Source organism: Electrophorus electricus, chromosome 25 (assembly GCF_013358815.1).
Source record: "Electrophorus electricus isolate fEleEle1 chromosome 25, fEleEle1.pri, whole genome shotgun sequence".
Classification (NCBI taxonomy): Eukaryota; Metazoa; Chordata; class Actinopteri; order Gymnotiformes; family Gymnotidae; genus Electrophorus; species Electrophorus electricus.
The window spans coordinates 8,828,036-8,843,499 of NC_049559.1; the positions used below are offsets into that span (position 1 = coordinate 8,828,036).

The following is a 15,464-nucleotide window of genomic DNA, read 5'->3' on the forward strand; positions in this document are numbered from 1 at the left end:
TGTGCTTGGGTTGCGCTGGGGTGTTTGGTTCGAAACTGTAGTTAACTGAAGTCTTTCATCTACTGTTTGGAAAGATCTTATTCAGCACAGCCAGTGTGCCCTTGGTGCTCTAGCGCTCTGCGTCTCTGAGCTGAACATGAAAAGGGGTCATAGTCGGGGACTTCAAGAGCTTCTCTGCTTGTCTGCCAGTTTTTATGAAAATGCTTGTGTTGCCCTACCCTCTGACAGTGAGCCTAAACAGTGTTCCAATCTTCAAGTGCACATGGGTGGAGCCCACTAGGCAAAAAGGAAGCCCTTCAAAACTTTCATGTGTTGTAAAAATAGACAACACGATTTTCAAATCTAATACTTTAGCAGAAGCTAAACAAATTAATGGCAGGTGTGTCAGTTCAAAAACACACACACACACACACACACTCACATACAGAGACACACACACACACACACACACACATTTTCTTTTTCAGAAATGTCATGACTAATAGTACCTAGTTCTAAAGATATATCTATGCTCCCATTTTATCAATAAAAACTACTTAAATACTGTAATGTTTATTTATTGAGCACAAGCTTTGTTTATTCTGGTACATGATACATTAACATTCTGTTACTTTTGGGCTCACATGATAGGGTTTATTCAACAATTTGATGAATATAATTTGTTTATAAAAACCCTGACAATAAATCCACTGATATACATATATGTGTGTGTGTGTGTGTGTGTGTGTGTGTGTGTGTGTGTGTGTGTGTGTGTGTGTGTGTGTGTGTGAAAGAGAGAGAGAGAGAGAGAGAGAGAGAGAGAGAGAGAGAGAGAGTTCAGCATACAAATTGTTGCTTCAAGTGAAGAATTTGACAGCAAAAAACTAACCAGGAAATATGCTAGAATGCAAAAAAAAAGAGAACCCTTAAAAAATTGGGCAGATCTTAAACAACCAAACAGGAAATTATGTCAGTTGCCATGGTGTCAGATCTACATAGGAAAGGACGTTTGCTGTCTGATCGTTTGAAGAAACGTGGTCCATGCTGGACCAGCAGAGACAACACCCATCTCTGCCATGCTGACAGAAACAACAGATACACTGGGAGAGTGGAGACAAACAAAGCATTGGTGAGTACAATAATATTAATATTAATGAAATAATAGTGAAATCACTGCTGGTTGCTGCAGTTACATATCCATTTCAGTAACTGTTTTACAGATAATTTACACCAAATTACATTAATGGCACGATCTTGGCAGATATTCATTTATTGAGTAATTTTTGTATGTATTTACAAAAATATTTTAAAAATGTTTTTCAGGGATGTGCCAGGGAAATTAAAAGTATTAATAAAATAAATACCTTTTAAATGTAAATAATAAATATAAAAATCTTTACATGAATAAAAAATCCAGAGGTTGTTCGGAAAAATCCACGGTATCCTGTTATACACATATGTGTACAGTTCACGTGACTCTTTGTTCTAACTTTACTCATGATTGGAAGTCAAAAAAAGAGTTGCAAAAAATTCAGCAATGACATTCAAGAATGGCAACAATATCCTTCCAAAAACGTCGCCAAGGATATAGGGTGGTTTGACGGTTAACAAAAGCTGTATTCAAAAGCTGTGCTCAAATGCTGTACTCAATTATATGATCAGTTATATGTACGACTAACACTTACACGTCACTCAGTCAACTATAATTAATTCCTGTAAATGTAACAGTAATTACATAAAATTCAGGATGATACAGTCTAACTGTTCTCAACAGGAGTAAGGCCAGGCTGGTGATTTATAGAGTCTCTTTTGCTATTGCACAATCACTCCTACAGTAGACTCATGGCTTGTGTATAGCCTCCAACCTCAAATTTCTTTTTTCATTCACTTACTGACATATTTTTGCACTCATCTTAGAGTAGGAGTAGCTTTCTCCGGTGCTGTTGGCAGCACAGGAAGTACATTTCACTTGAGTCTCAAGCTGTGTAGGGCCCACCACTCATTGTGTGTATTAGTGATGTCAGACACAGGACTTCCTTACTGTCCGCTGCTATTGTGCTGTACACTTCCTGTGCGCTATGCTTCAGCATTTGGAGACTTATTAACCAGCCTAGCTCTGCCAGCTAGTCTGTGGTGCTTTTTTTATTTTTATTTTTTTAAATTAATAGCCAAGTGAAAGGTAGACAAAATAAATAAATAAATAAATAAATAAATAAACAGGCCAACAACTTTTCACTTCCTTATTGAAACCTTGCACCACATGTTTGGTTGGAAACTGTGAATGTATGAGGAGAGAAACAAAAAACACTTCTACATTTGCTCCTCCAGATCTGTCATTTTTCCATTCTGACCTTGTGGATTCTACGATGGTGACCACGAATGACACCAGTGCCCTGGTGCCTTCCTCCAGCAACTGCACCAACCTGTATGACCACAGCGGGTGGGCACGCGTGTTCCTGCCCACCGTTTACTTCGTTATCTTCGTGGCAGGGCTGCTGGGTAACATGCTGGCCCTCCACGTCATCTGGCCCAACACGAAGAAAATCAACTCCACCACACTGTACTCGGCCAACCTGGTGGTGTCCGACATCCTGTTCTCGCTGACTCTGCCGCTGCGCGTGCTCTACTACGCGCTGGGCTTCCACTGGCCGCTGGGTGAGGCTCTGTGCAAGGCCTCCGCTCTGCTCTTCTACCTCAACGTGTACGCCGGTGTCAACTTCATGACGTGCCTGAGCGTGGACCGCTTCGTGGCCGTGGTGCTCCCGTTGCGCTTCGCCTGCCTGCGCCAGGTTCGCACTGTGCGCTACGTGTGCGCTGGCGTGTGGGCGCTGGTGCTTGCCCAGACGCTGACGCTCCTGGGCATGCCCATGAGCCACAAAGAGAGCGACGGATGGGTCACGTGCATGGAGTACCCCAGCCTGGAGCATGTGGAAGGCCTGCCCATCATACTGATCTGCGCCGTGCTCCTGGGCTACGGCCTGCCCCTCGTCACCATCCTGGCGTGCTACTCGGCGCTCTGCTTCAAGCTCCGCCTACTGGCCAGGACAAATCAGCTGACGGAGCGCTCGGGCCGCAGCCGCAAGGCCATCGGTGTCATCTGCTGTGTCATCCTTGTGTACGTGGTCTGCTACAGCCCCTACCACATCGACCTTCTGCAGTACATGGTTCGGAAGCTGCACTACGAGCCGGACTGTGCCGAGCTGCACGCCTTCCAGATCTCCCTGCACATCACTGTTTGCCTGATGAATCTCAACTCGTGCTTGGACCCCTTCATTTATTTCTTCGCTTGCAAAGGCTACAAGAAGAAGATGCTGAAGTTGCTCAGGAGGCAGATCAGCACATCCTTCTCCAGTGTAGCTAGGACTTCCCCAGAGGGCTCTTCCCGGGACGTGATTGGCCACGACAAAATCCAAATGAACAGTAGGGCCTATCAGAAAGTGGAGCAGCGAGGGAGAAATTCTCAGCTTCTGGACAGTGAACAGAGTCCAAATAGTGACAGCGGATTCGGAACCACCGGGAAAGTGGCTCACTATGCAACAAAACAAAATATGCTGCCATAGGAGCAATGTGAGCAGTTTTCAGGAAGATTATATCAGGGCACAACTGATGTTCTATAATTTATTACTCTCAGTGTATATATTTCTCATCTCTGATCTGTCCGTTAGAATTATATTGCTTACTGCCATATTTTTGTATAATAATAAAATTGTTGCTGTTTCAAATGTTTAAGATATCATCAAGTATTAGTTCCTTAAAACCTAATCTTTTTAAGATCTTTTGGCTGGGCTCCTCAGAAGAAGAGACATGTTCTCATTAATGGTCTCTAATCTAAGAGTGCCCCCTTCTGTCATACTCCTCTTAGATGTGTTTGCAGGGTTAGATGTCGGTTAACAGAGTGATCATTACCACAGTCCTTGACCGCAGTCTGTGACCACAGCCTATGTATGAAAGCACTGTGCTACAAAAAATTAAACCAAAGAGTGCTTGCAACTCAGTCTTTGTCATCTGTAGTTTTAGATTAAAAAATAGATTTTTTTAAACTATCCAGAGATTTTGTAAAAAGCACCAATCAACATATGTTTCCTAATCATATGCATAGAAAAGCATTGTCTGTTTAACTGCAGTTTCAGAGATGTGCCTCAAGAGGGCAATATAATTCGACAGCACATTCTATATCCCTGTAGCCTCATTAATTTACTTGCAATGCATTGACACCTTTACACTGGCAAAGGGCCCATAGGCAGAAGTACAGTCTATTTGTTTTAGCAGCAAATGGCAATGACAACATCAGTCCAATTTTCCTTAGAAAAACTTAACTGTTAACTGTCTGCAAAATTTCTCCTTTCTCCTCATTTGGGTTGTGCAAAGTAGAGATGGTTATAACATTTAATCAGGGGAATCTTCAGTTCATGATTCTGAATGGGTGAAAGCTGCCAGTTATAAAACTTTCCTGCCAATCCAGGGCTCATGCAGGAACTCAGATCAGCGTTAATGCATGCTGTGTGGATTTCTGGCAACAACCTGAAACCTCTTTTTGGTTCTGAGCTGAGAAATGCCTTCTTTTATACATTTTGTCCAAACTGCGAGATGCAAGGCTATCTTCCTCCTCACAGAACATGCCAAACCACGTGCCAACTGTTCGATCTGCAGCCTGACAAGCCAGACATGAAAAACGCTACCCATTTCCCCTTTAACAGCTGGACATTCTGGTGTTTGCACCAGAAAATGCATCATAAAATAGATATCTTTTCTAAATACCTTCATTATGTTCCAGCCAGCAGGTCTGCCCAAAGATTGGTTCCCTCTCGAGTCTTCCAAGGTTTCATTCTTAAATGGGACCAGGGTTTTGCGTTCCACTATTGCCTTCGGCTGGCTCATCAAGGATCCAGACCCTTACATTTGTAAAGCTGCTCTGTGTTGTAAAAAGAACTCTATAAATAAATTTGACTTTGACTTTTATTGGATCATAGCAGGTATAATATCTTCAACTGAGATCATTAGATCTGTTTAGATTGTATTAACCGGACATTAAGACATCAAGAAAAGGTTAAAAAGGTTACGAATGTTCCTACAAGCCCTTTTGTCTGCTGTTAGATTCTAGAAATTCTGAAACCCAAGTGTATGAAGAACTGAAAACTACTGTACGTTAGGGGTATGGAGCACCTGTTGCCTGTAAATGTGTGTAAGAGGCGCTCTGTAGAAGTGTATTTTTATTTGGCAGTTGGAGGTTCCACTTTGTAGGGGTGACAGAGTTGACAGTGGGGAAGTTTTGCACACTTCACTGTAAAGCTTTGAGGATTTAATACGTTTGCTTAGAGGGGGGAAATTTATTTATTTATTTATTTTTGGCTCTCTCTTTAGCATGTTGTGGCATCACAACAGGAATTTCTAGTACTGCACTGCTTAGAACTGCAACAATGCCCTTATGTAATGTTCAACTCGAGTCATTCCACGGGAATACGACTGTTCTTTGAGCAAATCATTCAGATGAGCGAGGTTGTAAAGCTAGGTTTTTTGGTTCAGGAGGACTATTGCACATGTGTTTTCTGTGCCATAACCCACTGATCTAATTCTGTCCTGGAGTGTTTATTCTTCATGTGAACAGACGCATGCTTGCGTGTGCATATTGGAATGTAGGCCCACCTCAGTGTTTGCGAGTATTAACCGAAATGAATGGCTTTTTAGAAGACTCACTGGGAGAGACAAAGAGAAAGATGTGGAGCATTGTTTTGCTGGCTTGATTTGGCCTGGAGTTCTGGGTGGAGCCTTCACTAGCACGAGGGGTGAAATCCCCCAGAGATCACTAAATAAGCAGAATAAAGAGAGAAGAAGGAGGAGTGGGATGTTTGCATGAGGACTGAATCGTCTATGTATGAATACATCTGCAGACTTGTTCAGCTGGCAGGTGAGGAGTTCCAGCATGGTCTATCTCCTGAATATGCTGTCACTCCATTCAGTGTATATGTGTGTGTTTGCATGTGTTATTTTGTAATCTGTTTATTGCTTTCTTACCATAAAAGGGAAGGAGAAGTGGGTGAAGGTCAGGGCAGAGACACAGGAAGGTAACGCAATGGAAATTAAGAAACTGCACAGATTGTCTGGAGACAGAGGCTGGGAAACTACACAGACTTTCATTTCTTTAAAACCCTATGCAAAAGTGATTCGATTTGCTTTTAAGATTGCCGTTGTAATGTTCATGTTAAGAACAGACAGGAGTTACATTGCAGTCACATGTTTTGTCTGTTTTATTTTGTCCACGTTTTGTCTTTTTATTTTTGAATTTTGAGAAATTGCAATGATGCGTGGGCTCACAGCAGCTACCAAAGACCCCATGTATGTTGTTTTTGTTTTTTTTTACAGAACAAAACAAAACAAAAAACTCTGCAATTCTTGAGAGAGCTAGCACAAACCCCTTTTACAGTAGTATTGCTGCAATTTCAACATGTCTGTTGTGTGTTGTCACTGTGGTTGTGGTGGTGGTCCAATGTTAAGATTACAAATGTTAAGATCATTGTGGGACAGGAGTCAACCAGACTTTATAACCTTATCTTAAAAATAAAGGGTACCTGTCCTATACATGCACAGGATCTAAAACATCTCATGTGAATGGTGTAACAGAGAGAGTTGATGGTAGCAGGTAGAGGGGATATTGTAGGCGACTTTCTATGCTGTGGTTATATTTGTGGTATAAGTCACAGTGGAGAAGATGGTCTAATACTGTCATGGAGTATATGACAAAGACAGTGAACTTATTAAATTAAATTGTGCTGCTGTAGATTAAATTCTTTTTTGTCCTTGTTTATTTACATTTATGGCATTTAGCTGTCACTTTTATCCAAGGTGACTTATAGTTATGACTGAGTACAACTTGAGCGATTAAGGGTTAAGGGTTAAGGGCCTTGCTCAGGGGCCCAACAGTGGCAACCTTCTGAATGCTATTAGAGTACCTTAACCAACAGTTTATGAGAGAGAGAGAGAGAGAGAGAGAGAGAGAGAGAGAGAGAGAGAGAGAGTATGTGTATTGGTGTGTGTGTAAATATGAATGAATAGATGAAGGTATCAAGGAATAAAACACACACACACACACACCTTTTATATCTAGTCACAAATAGGCTTACATGGGCTATTCAGCTACTGACAGGGGGGTTCTGAAGCGGCTGAAGCGTGTGTGGCTTAAGTGGAGTGTTTAAGCAACACTTGGCAATGTCCTGAAAGTGCTTTAATAAAGTGCTTTAAGGGACTAGAGTTACTGCATCATCCCAGAGGTCAAGCAGAGAACAGAAGTGTTTACGTTTGGTGTAAAAAATGTTGGAAACAAGTGAGACACATTTTTGAGAGACATTTTTTGATAGTATATGGTGCTCATGAGAGGTTTGGTTGTACTCTTGATAAGTGTGTTGCAACTAACTAAGCAAGTGTTTTAAACACTGATCAAGGGTTTCAATCTTAAAGAGGTCTTCACTGTTCACTCAAGCTCACTGTTCAGACAGCTGTTCATTAATGATGTCTTACATACTCAAAAATGATTTTAATAACTTTGTATCACTCACTCAGATCTCTGTATTTGATGGTTATTTATAAAAGTTATTATTTTTATTGTAGCTTTGTAGATTTACTGATGATTTACTGATTTACAAAGTCTGTAATATTTTACTCTTTGCAGCTACTGTTTACTTACATCTCATTCTTTTCAGTTACTAAAATATACACAGTGTTCATGATGCAATGTTCATCTGTGTGATTACCACTGAAGTGGTAAGTCCTATGTAAAAAAGAGCAGAATTCTTATGGTCTTGAGCAATGTCCTGAAAATAATACCTTCTCCCTCCATTTTCTTGAAAGGGGATTTGAATCTACATGTGTCTAGTTTACTTGCTCAGTAAATTAAGGTTCCAGCAGTTGTCTCAAGGTCATCTCTTAATTCGTTTTCCCCTTATCCTCATCCTCACCTTTATCCTATCAGACTGCTCCCTCACAAGCCATGCTACGTGTGAACTTTTGAGAGGACTCGCGGGGCCGATCTCAGGTCTATTAAAAGAATCTTATTTCCTGTTTAAGAACGACTTAAAATCTCATGGCTCATTGAAGGTCACGAACACCACTTGCATTCTGTTACTCTGTAGTGCATGCTAGGCGCAGGATGAAAAATGCAAATGTTTGCTGAAATTTTCCAAGAAATAAACAGCACCTAAACTGCGTTAGCCTTCAAGACTCATTGTGCAATAGAAAGCTAGATGATATATAATAATTCGCGTCAGAATTTAAAGACTGAATGATTTTTCTATAGTGCAAGCAACACAGGAAGTTATAACCAAAAGAGAAAGAAAAAAAGAGACCTTATTTAAATGAAGGCATAGCTACATGACTTCCTGTATGTTTGCAGAGCAGCGCTTGAGCAGAGATGGCTCGCCACCACATCACAAGTCTTTGTCATGGGCCTCAAGCAGTTACTGTGCCAACAGACGATGGTGTAGATCGCTGAGGTAAGTTTGCCTTTGGTTAGCTTCCTATGGTGTGCAATCCAGAGTGTGAAAACAAGAAGATAGAAAAAGACAAAAGAAACAAGATAATGAAAAACCTGTTCTATGGAATTACAGACATGTGAGATTCACTTTATAAAAGGTCACATCCCTTTTTTGCTTTACCACAATAGAAAGGCACACATGGCCAGAGTTCTATGTAAGTGTGGGCTGTAAATGTTATCATGTTGACTGTAGCTAGGTAAAATGACTAAAACTAGTCAATAGAACTTTTTTTTTTTGTTACATTTTGGGTTATCTTTATATGATCAAAGGGTAGAAAGCATGATCAGAAAGACAAGTGGACTTTCTGTCATAATCTCCTAACGATAAAACACAAAGAACATTCAACTAAGTAGTTTCCTCCCCTTTATGCTTCTGTTGGTTATGCTCTGATTGAGATCAAGAACTTAATTTCATTAAAGGCTCTGTTTATTTATCTATTTTTTTATTTGTTTCTATTGGTACTCCTTATTTTAAGCTTCTAAATAAATGCCAGATGTTGCCAACTTTCCACTGGAGGTATCTGTATGTGTATTCCCCTGTGGGTGGTCTAAGGGCTTCAGGGTGAAGTCAAGCAAAGAGAGCCTGCAAAAGCCTGCAACATGTGGCATGGTGAATGATGTATTCTACAGATAGAAACCTCCCGCACAGCAAGTGGTTTGGTTTTATTCGCCATTATTTGGGGGGGGCGGGTAGCTCAGTGGTTAATGTGCTTGACTAGTAATCAGAAGGTTGCTACCTTAAGCCCCACCACTGACCACAGTTGAGCTCCTGAGCAAGGCCCTTAACCCTCAGTTGATCAAGTCGCGTTCACTCAGAATTGTAAGTCGCTTTGGATAAAAGCATCAGCCAAACGCTGTCAACATAAATGAACAGCTCTTTCTCTTACAGTGGCTTCGTGTGTCCTGTTCTTCTCTCATGTCAGGTCTTTTAATCATGGAGCAGAGTCCTTTGGTTGTGAAGTTCGAAGATCAGCTCCCTTTGCTCTTCCGCACTGCCAGCCTGGTGTTCTACAGCATCATATTCTGCGTAGGCCTGGCAGTCAATCTCACCGCCCTCTGGGTCTTTACCCTGACTACGAAGCGAAGGAACTCTGTCACCATCTACATGATCAATGTGGCTGTGGTGGACCTCATCTTTATTCTGCTACTGCCCTTCCGCATGATCTACTACAGTAAGAACTACTGGCCCTTCGGAGACCTGTTCTGCAGGGTGAATGCAGCGCTCACCATAGTCTACCCCTGTCTGGCTCTGTGGCTTTTTGCCCTGATCAGTGCAGACCGCTACGTCGCCATAGTGCAGCCACGACACAGCAAGGTGCTGAAGAACGTGCCCAAGGCCCTGCTATCATGCGCAGGCGTGTGGGTCATGACCCTGGGCAGCGCCGCGCCGCTCCTCTTCCACGACGAGGACCCGGACGCGCCATCCAATCACACCACGTGCCTGAAGATGCATGACATCGTGTACCTGCGCCGCGACAACCCCGTGCACTTTGTGCGCCTGGGTTTCTTCTTCCTACTGCCCATGTTCATCATGGTGGGCTGCTACATGGTCATCGTCAACAACCTGGTGCACGGGCGCATGTCCAAGCTGAAGCCCAACGTCAAGAAGAAGTCTGTCCGCATCATCATGACTCTGATCGTGCAGGTGCTGGTCTGCTTCGTGCCCTTCCACATCTGCTTCGTTTTCCTGCTGCTGGAACAGAGCAGACAGGACTACAGCACCTGGGGTGCCTTCACCACCTTCCTGATGAACATGAGCACAGTACTAGACATCATCCTCTACTACATTGTGTCCAAGCAGTTCCAGGACCGTGTCATCAGCGTGATCCTATACAGAAACTACTTGAGGAGTGTGCGGCGGAAGAGCCGGCACACGACTAGCGTGCGCTCCCTCAGCAACCTCACCAGTGCCATGATTTAGCGCCTTCCCAACCCGCTCGCGTGGGGGGAGGGTACTGGCTTCCACATTTTTTGCTTTGTCCCAGATCACCCTTGGTACTTAGTTGATTTCTTGCTCAGGTGCTCCAGGAGCTGGGTTAGAGCATAAAAAACAGGCCTGTCTGGAGGTCCCCTGAGGACTTGGTGCTGAAACACCATTGATAAGGCGTACCGCTGGAGACAGGGTTTAGTTAGGTATAGTATGTAAAAATGCTGTTTTGATTATAACATGATTAGAAACTTGCCTGGTTTTAAAGAAAGGAGAAGTACGCACCCTAAAGCTCATTTAATTTTCACTTTCCACCAAAGAGTATTGCAGTTTGTTAACAGAGAGCTGTTTGGACAGAACTTCTAATCTTATAATGGGGCATGCTGGCAGTTCAGCTGCTGATGATTTTCAAGGGGGTGGGAACAGAAATCAAAGAAGGAACCATCAGAACAGGAAAAGCTCTTGATACTGGAACCAACGGTGAGAGCTTGATTTCCCAGCTTCCACACTGGAAAGTCATTACATTCCAGTGCTCGCAATTTAGGAGACTACATGAAGAGACAGAAAAGTAAACTGAGTTACTCATGAATTATTCATCATGAACTAATCATGGACCAAAGGAATCAAAGGACAATATTTGTGGCTCTTCAAAATGTTTCATGTATGCAATAGAAAAAGTCAAGCACGGTATTTACGGGACTTGCAATCGTGATAATGTTTTCCATCTCCATACAGGATATTCGGGGGTGATCTCTGTTAGGCAAACCTAAAGTCAGTATTTGTAAAATACCAAAATACCTACAAGGATAAGTCCTTCCTCTTCTGCTGTCTTTCTTGTCAGTATTTTCATATCAGGAATGAATATGCATCTTGAAAACCACTATAACTAAATATTTCTCAAATGATGAATTACACATTTTATATATATATATATATATATATATATTACACAAGGTTTCCAGAGAAACAGAACATTTCAGACAGAGGTCCATCATCAACTGCACAAGCAGTGCAAGTAAAGTGTTTGTTAGAAACAGTAGATGTTTAAATCATAACATTCATTACATAACATTCAAGGAATGAATTCATTCACCTGCTAGAACTTCAGAAGTACTTTGTTTGCACAGCAGATGAAGTACTTCAAGGCAATTTTTATATATATTGTTACGAGCCTGTCTAGGCTGAGAGGCCGTAACATTGGGTTTGAGTATAGCAGCCGTAATAATGAATAATGGAATGCAAACCACACAAACAGGTTGACAGCAAAGGTCAAGTGTATATACAAGTTTTGGTGCTCAGATACACAAATATAAATATACATATATAAAACATTCAAGATATATATATATATATATATATATATATATATATATAGAGAGAGAGAGAGAGAGAGAGAGAGAGAGAGAGAGAGGAACCAAGAACCAATTTAGGAAAGACAAAACCTCAAGTTCCACTGTTCCCAGTAATATATTTATACCCTGACTGATAGTTTAGAAAAGAAATAAGACCTAGGACATTTCATACAGATTCACAAAGCAACGAGGATTAAAAATACAACATTCCATTTGTATTGGATTTTGTTTGCATTTGCTTTAAGTAGTCTGCGTGTTTTTTGATCTGCCACGCGGTGGCAGTATTACACAGAGTGCGTCTGCGCTCAATCAGCCATTACGATAGCCCATTCTCCCCAGCAGGTGGCGACATATGACAGCAGCCATACCATCAGGCCCTTTAAAAGGAGCGGCAGGGGCACGATGAGGTGTGAAAAGAAAGTGCACTTCTATTGCACAACTGGTTTATGTTTTTTTGCTTGTGGCATTTTCCATCTAGATTGTATCTGTCATTAAAATCATATACTAATTTCCCTGATTTTGCTCCAATACACGGTATGAAAGATAAGCGGGAAAACGTGGGGTTTTTTTTGTTTGTTTGTTTGTTTTTACACATGTACAACATTTACGAGATCAAAAACGCAAACTTGGGAAGCGTTATCTCAGTATATTCATGTATGATATGTAATCTAATGCAGATCCCGATAAAGACTCCAAGGTGCCTCATACTTCAGCGGGCGTACGGCTAATTAGGCAGCGCATTCATCTCCGTCAGCGCGGAGGAAATAGACACGTTGGAAGCCCGTGGAAAATTCTCCCGAACTGCCGCAAAAACGCTTGCGAGAGCAGGTGTGGCAGGGATGAGAGGGAATACTCTACACTTCCACCACAGTACGCATCAAAGGATCCTCGTTAAAGGGCCGTGCAAGAGAGAAGATAGGCGATAAAATAACAGATTATCAGCCGAGGAGGAATGAGAAAGGTGCTTTCTAACCTTCAATGCAAAACGAAGTCGGAACTCTTCGGAATTAAGATTATGGTTTGTCTAGGGGAGTTGCTTTGGGGTTTCTATGCCGGATTGATTTCAACGACATAACAAACCTGACATGCAGTACGTTTGAATGTACCAAATAACACTCTGTTAGAAAAGGCCGCCCATGCAAATGTATTGTCTATTCGATGCGGCAGATATATATGTACCACTGGTGCAGGTCCTTGAGTGCTTTCACATGGGGTCTGATATACTAAAGACCATTATACAGGTTAAAATGTTATTGTAGAAACATTCTAGAAGATTCTGTAGAAAAGGTCTAGACTTGCCTGGGACAACTTTAAGTGTAGTATCTAGGGGAAAAAAATATAAATATAAATATATATATATATATATATATATATATATATATATATATATATATATATATATATATACACACACACACACACACACACACACACACACACACACACACACACATATATATATATATATATATATATATATATATATAGAGAGAGAGAGAGAGAGAGAGAGAGAGAGAGAGAGAGAGAGAGAGAGAGCACATATTGAAGTGTCTTCTTGTGGACAGCACTTAGCGCCACATCCGTACTTATGTATTCAAATAACACACTGAGCTCTTAACTGCACACATACGGAGTCCAGGACATGCCTGTAAGGTTAGCTGTTTCAGCAACCTATGAAACAAACGCCTTCGCTTGCTCCACCTGACACACTCCAAACGAAAGTAAACGTGTCTCAACGCACACGGACACCTCCACCTGACACACTCCAAATGAAAGTAGATGTGTCCCGATGCACAAAGACACCTCTACCTGACACACTCCAAACAAAAGTAAGCGTGTCCCGACGCACACGGACACCTCCACCTGACACACTCCAAACGAAGGCAAACGTGTCCCGACGCACACGGACACCTCCACCTGACACACTCCAAACGAAGGCAAACGTGTCCCGACGCAGACGGACACCTCCACCTGACACACTCCAAACGAAGGCAAACGTGTCCCGACGCACACGGACACCTCCACCTGACACACTCCAAACGAAGGCAAACGTGTCCCGACGCACACGGACACCTCCACCTGACACACTCCAAACGAAGGCAAACGTGTCCCGACGCACACGGACACCTCCACCTGACACACTCCAAACGAAGGCAAACGTGTCCCGACGCACACGGACACCTCCACCTGACACACTCCAAACGAAGGCAAACGTGTCCCGACGCAGACGGACACCTCCACCTGACACACTCCAAACGAAGGCAAACGTGTCCCGACGCAGACGGACACCTCCACCTGACACACTCCAAACGAAGGCAAACGTGTCCCGACGCACACGGACACCTCCACCTGACACACTCCAAACGAAGGCAAACGTGTCCCGACGCACACGGACACCTCCACCTGACACACTCCAAACGAAGGCAAACGTGTCCCGACGCACACGGACACCTCCACCTGACACACTCCAAACGAAGGCAAACGTGTCCCGACGCAGACGGACACCTCCACCTGACACACTCCAAACGAAGGCAAACGTGTCCCGACGCAGACGGATACCTCCACCTGAAACACTCCAAACGAAGGCAAACGTTGCCTGATGCAGATGGACACCGCGAGCACTCACGTGCTCCGGTCCGGCCTGTGTGATGAATTATCAGGGAGCCTTCTTGGTAATTTCGAATCTTCATAACAAGTGCTTTTGTCATAGAAAAATTAATGAAAACAAGATTGTCTTTCATTTGAGCTGATTTAACCGCCTCGAGAGCCAGATGCTCCACTCTGGATATAAAACAGTCAGCGCTAAACAAAGGCCGGGCGGAAAACTACCTCGCTCGCAGCTGTAAATAAATCAGCCTGCCGCGCACAATGGCCATCTGTTTGTTATTTGATATGTGTGAATACATGTTGTAATGACTTTGTTTGTGAATCAGTCAGTGCACTGGAACACACGAGAGCTCTCCAAGTGCCGGAGTGTTCAAAGCTAATCATATAATTGGACACAATAGTCAATGACAAATGGAGTTGCATGGAGCCAGCCAGCTGGGAAGTGAATATGTAATCATTGTAAAATCATATCATTTTGCATATTTGAAGACAGCTTAATAGAGTTTGCTTGTCACCACACTATCACGTGATGATCAGAGAAGACTACATCATATTTGTTTTGTGGGATGTTGCTCCTGTGCATCTCCAGTAAGTTAAATGAAATTGAAACTGTTATTTCTATGCCTTGCAGATGCTATATATCTTCAGTGTGGTGCGGGATTTATAATTGGATTCTACTGTTTGTGAAATCTGAAGTGAGAAGCATATAAAAATCCTGAATGTAGCTCTTAACATTCACGTCAAATTCATTTGATTAAACCCCTCTTAAGATAACATACATTTGATGAAATCTACCAATTTTGAGTTTTACAGGGGATTTAGAAGAAAACAGATTAGTATCTCACACAAGACTACATGACATGTTCAGTTTTTGATTGACATGGGTGCTTTAAAACACCTGGCTATTGGCTAATCAGTAGGCTACTTGTCTTTTCCACATCCACATTAAACATTTAATATGTCATTGGGCTTCCAGCTGTATTTGAATCATTGCCTTGCTGGAAAGCACACGGCTCCATCCAAGGTTGGCGGTGAAGGATTTGTGCAACTACGTGGCGGTCCGCCTCTGGCTGCT

At 42.5% G+C, this 15,464-nt stretch overlaps 2 protein-coding genes across 3 annotated transcripts; both read left to right on the top strand.

The window, feature by feature from the left end:
* Window positions 1-860: 860 nt before the first annotated feature.
* gpr183a (G protein-coupled receptor 183a) lies at window positions 861-4,781 on the top strand. The gene is made up of 2 exons (XM_027005216.2): window positions 861-1,108; window positions 2,308-4,781. The coding sequence occupies exon 2, from the start codon at window positions 2,346-2,348 to the stop codon at window positions 3,537-3,539; it is 1,194 nt and encodes a 397-aa protein (XP_026861017.2). The 5' UTR covers window positions 861-1,108; window positions 2,308-2,345; the 3' UTR covers window positions 3,540-4,781.
* Window positions 4,780-11,250, top strand: gpr18 (G protein-coupled receptor 18). Of its 2 annotated transcripts, none has more exons than XM_027005218.2 (3): window positions 4,780-5,884; window positions 8,363-8,462; window positions 9,427-11,250. In XM_027005218.2, exon 3 carries the CDS (start codon window positions 9,438-9,440, stop codon window positions 10,422-10,424), a length of 987 nt encoding a protein of 328 aa, XP_026861019.1. In that variant the 5' UTR covers window positions 4,780-5,884; window positions 8,363-8,462; window positions 9,427-9,437; the 3' UTR covers window positions 10,425-11,250. The 2 variants fall into 2 exon arrangements, with proteins under 2 accessions (XP_026861019.1, XP_026861018.1); XM_027005217.2 differs by having other exon boundaries at window positions 8,368-8,462.
* Window positions 11,251-15,464: the final 4,214 nt, after the last annotated feature.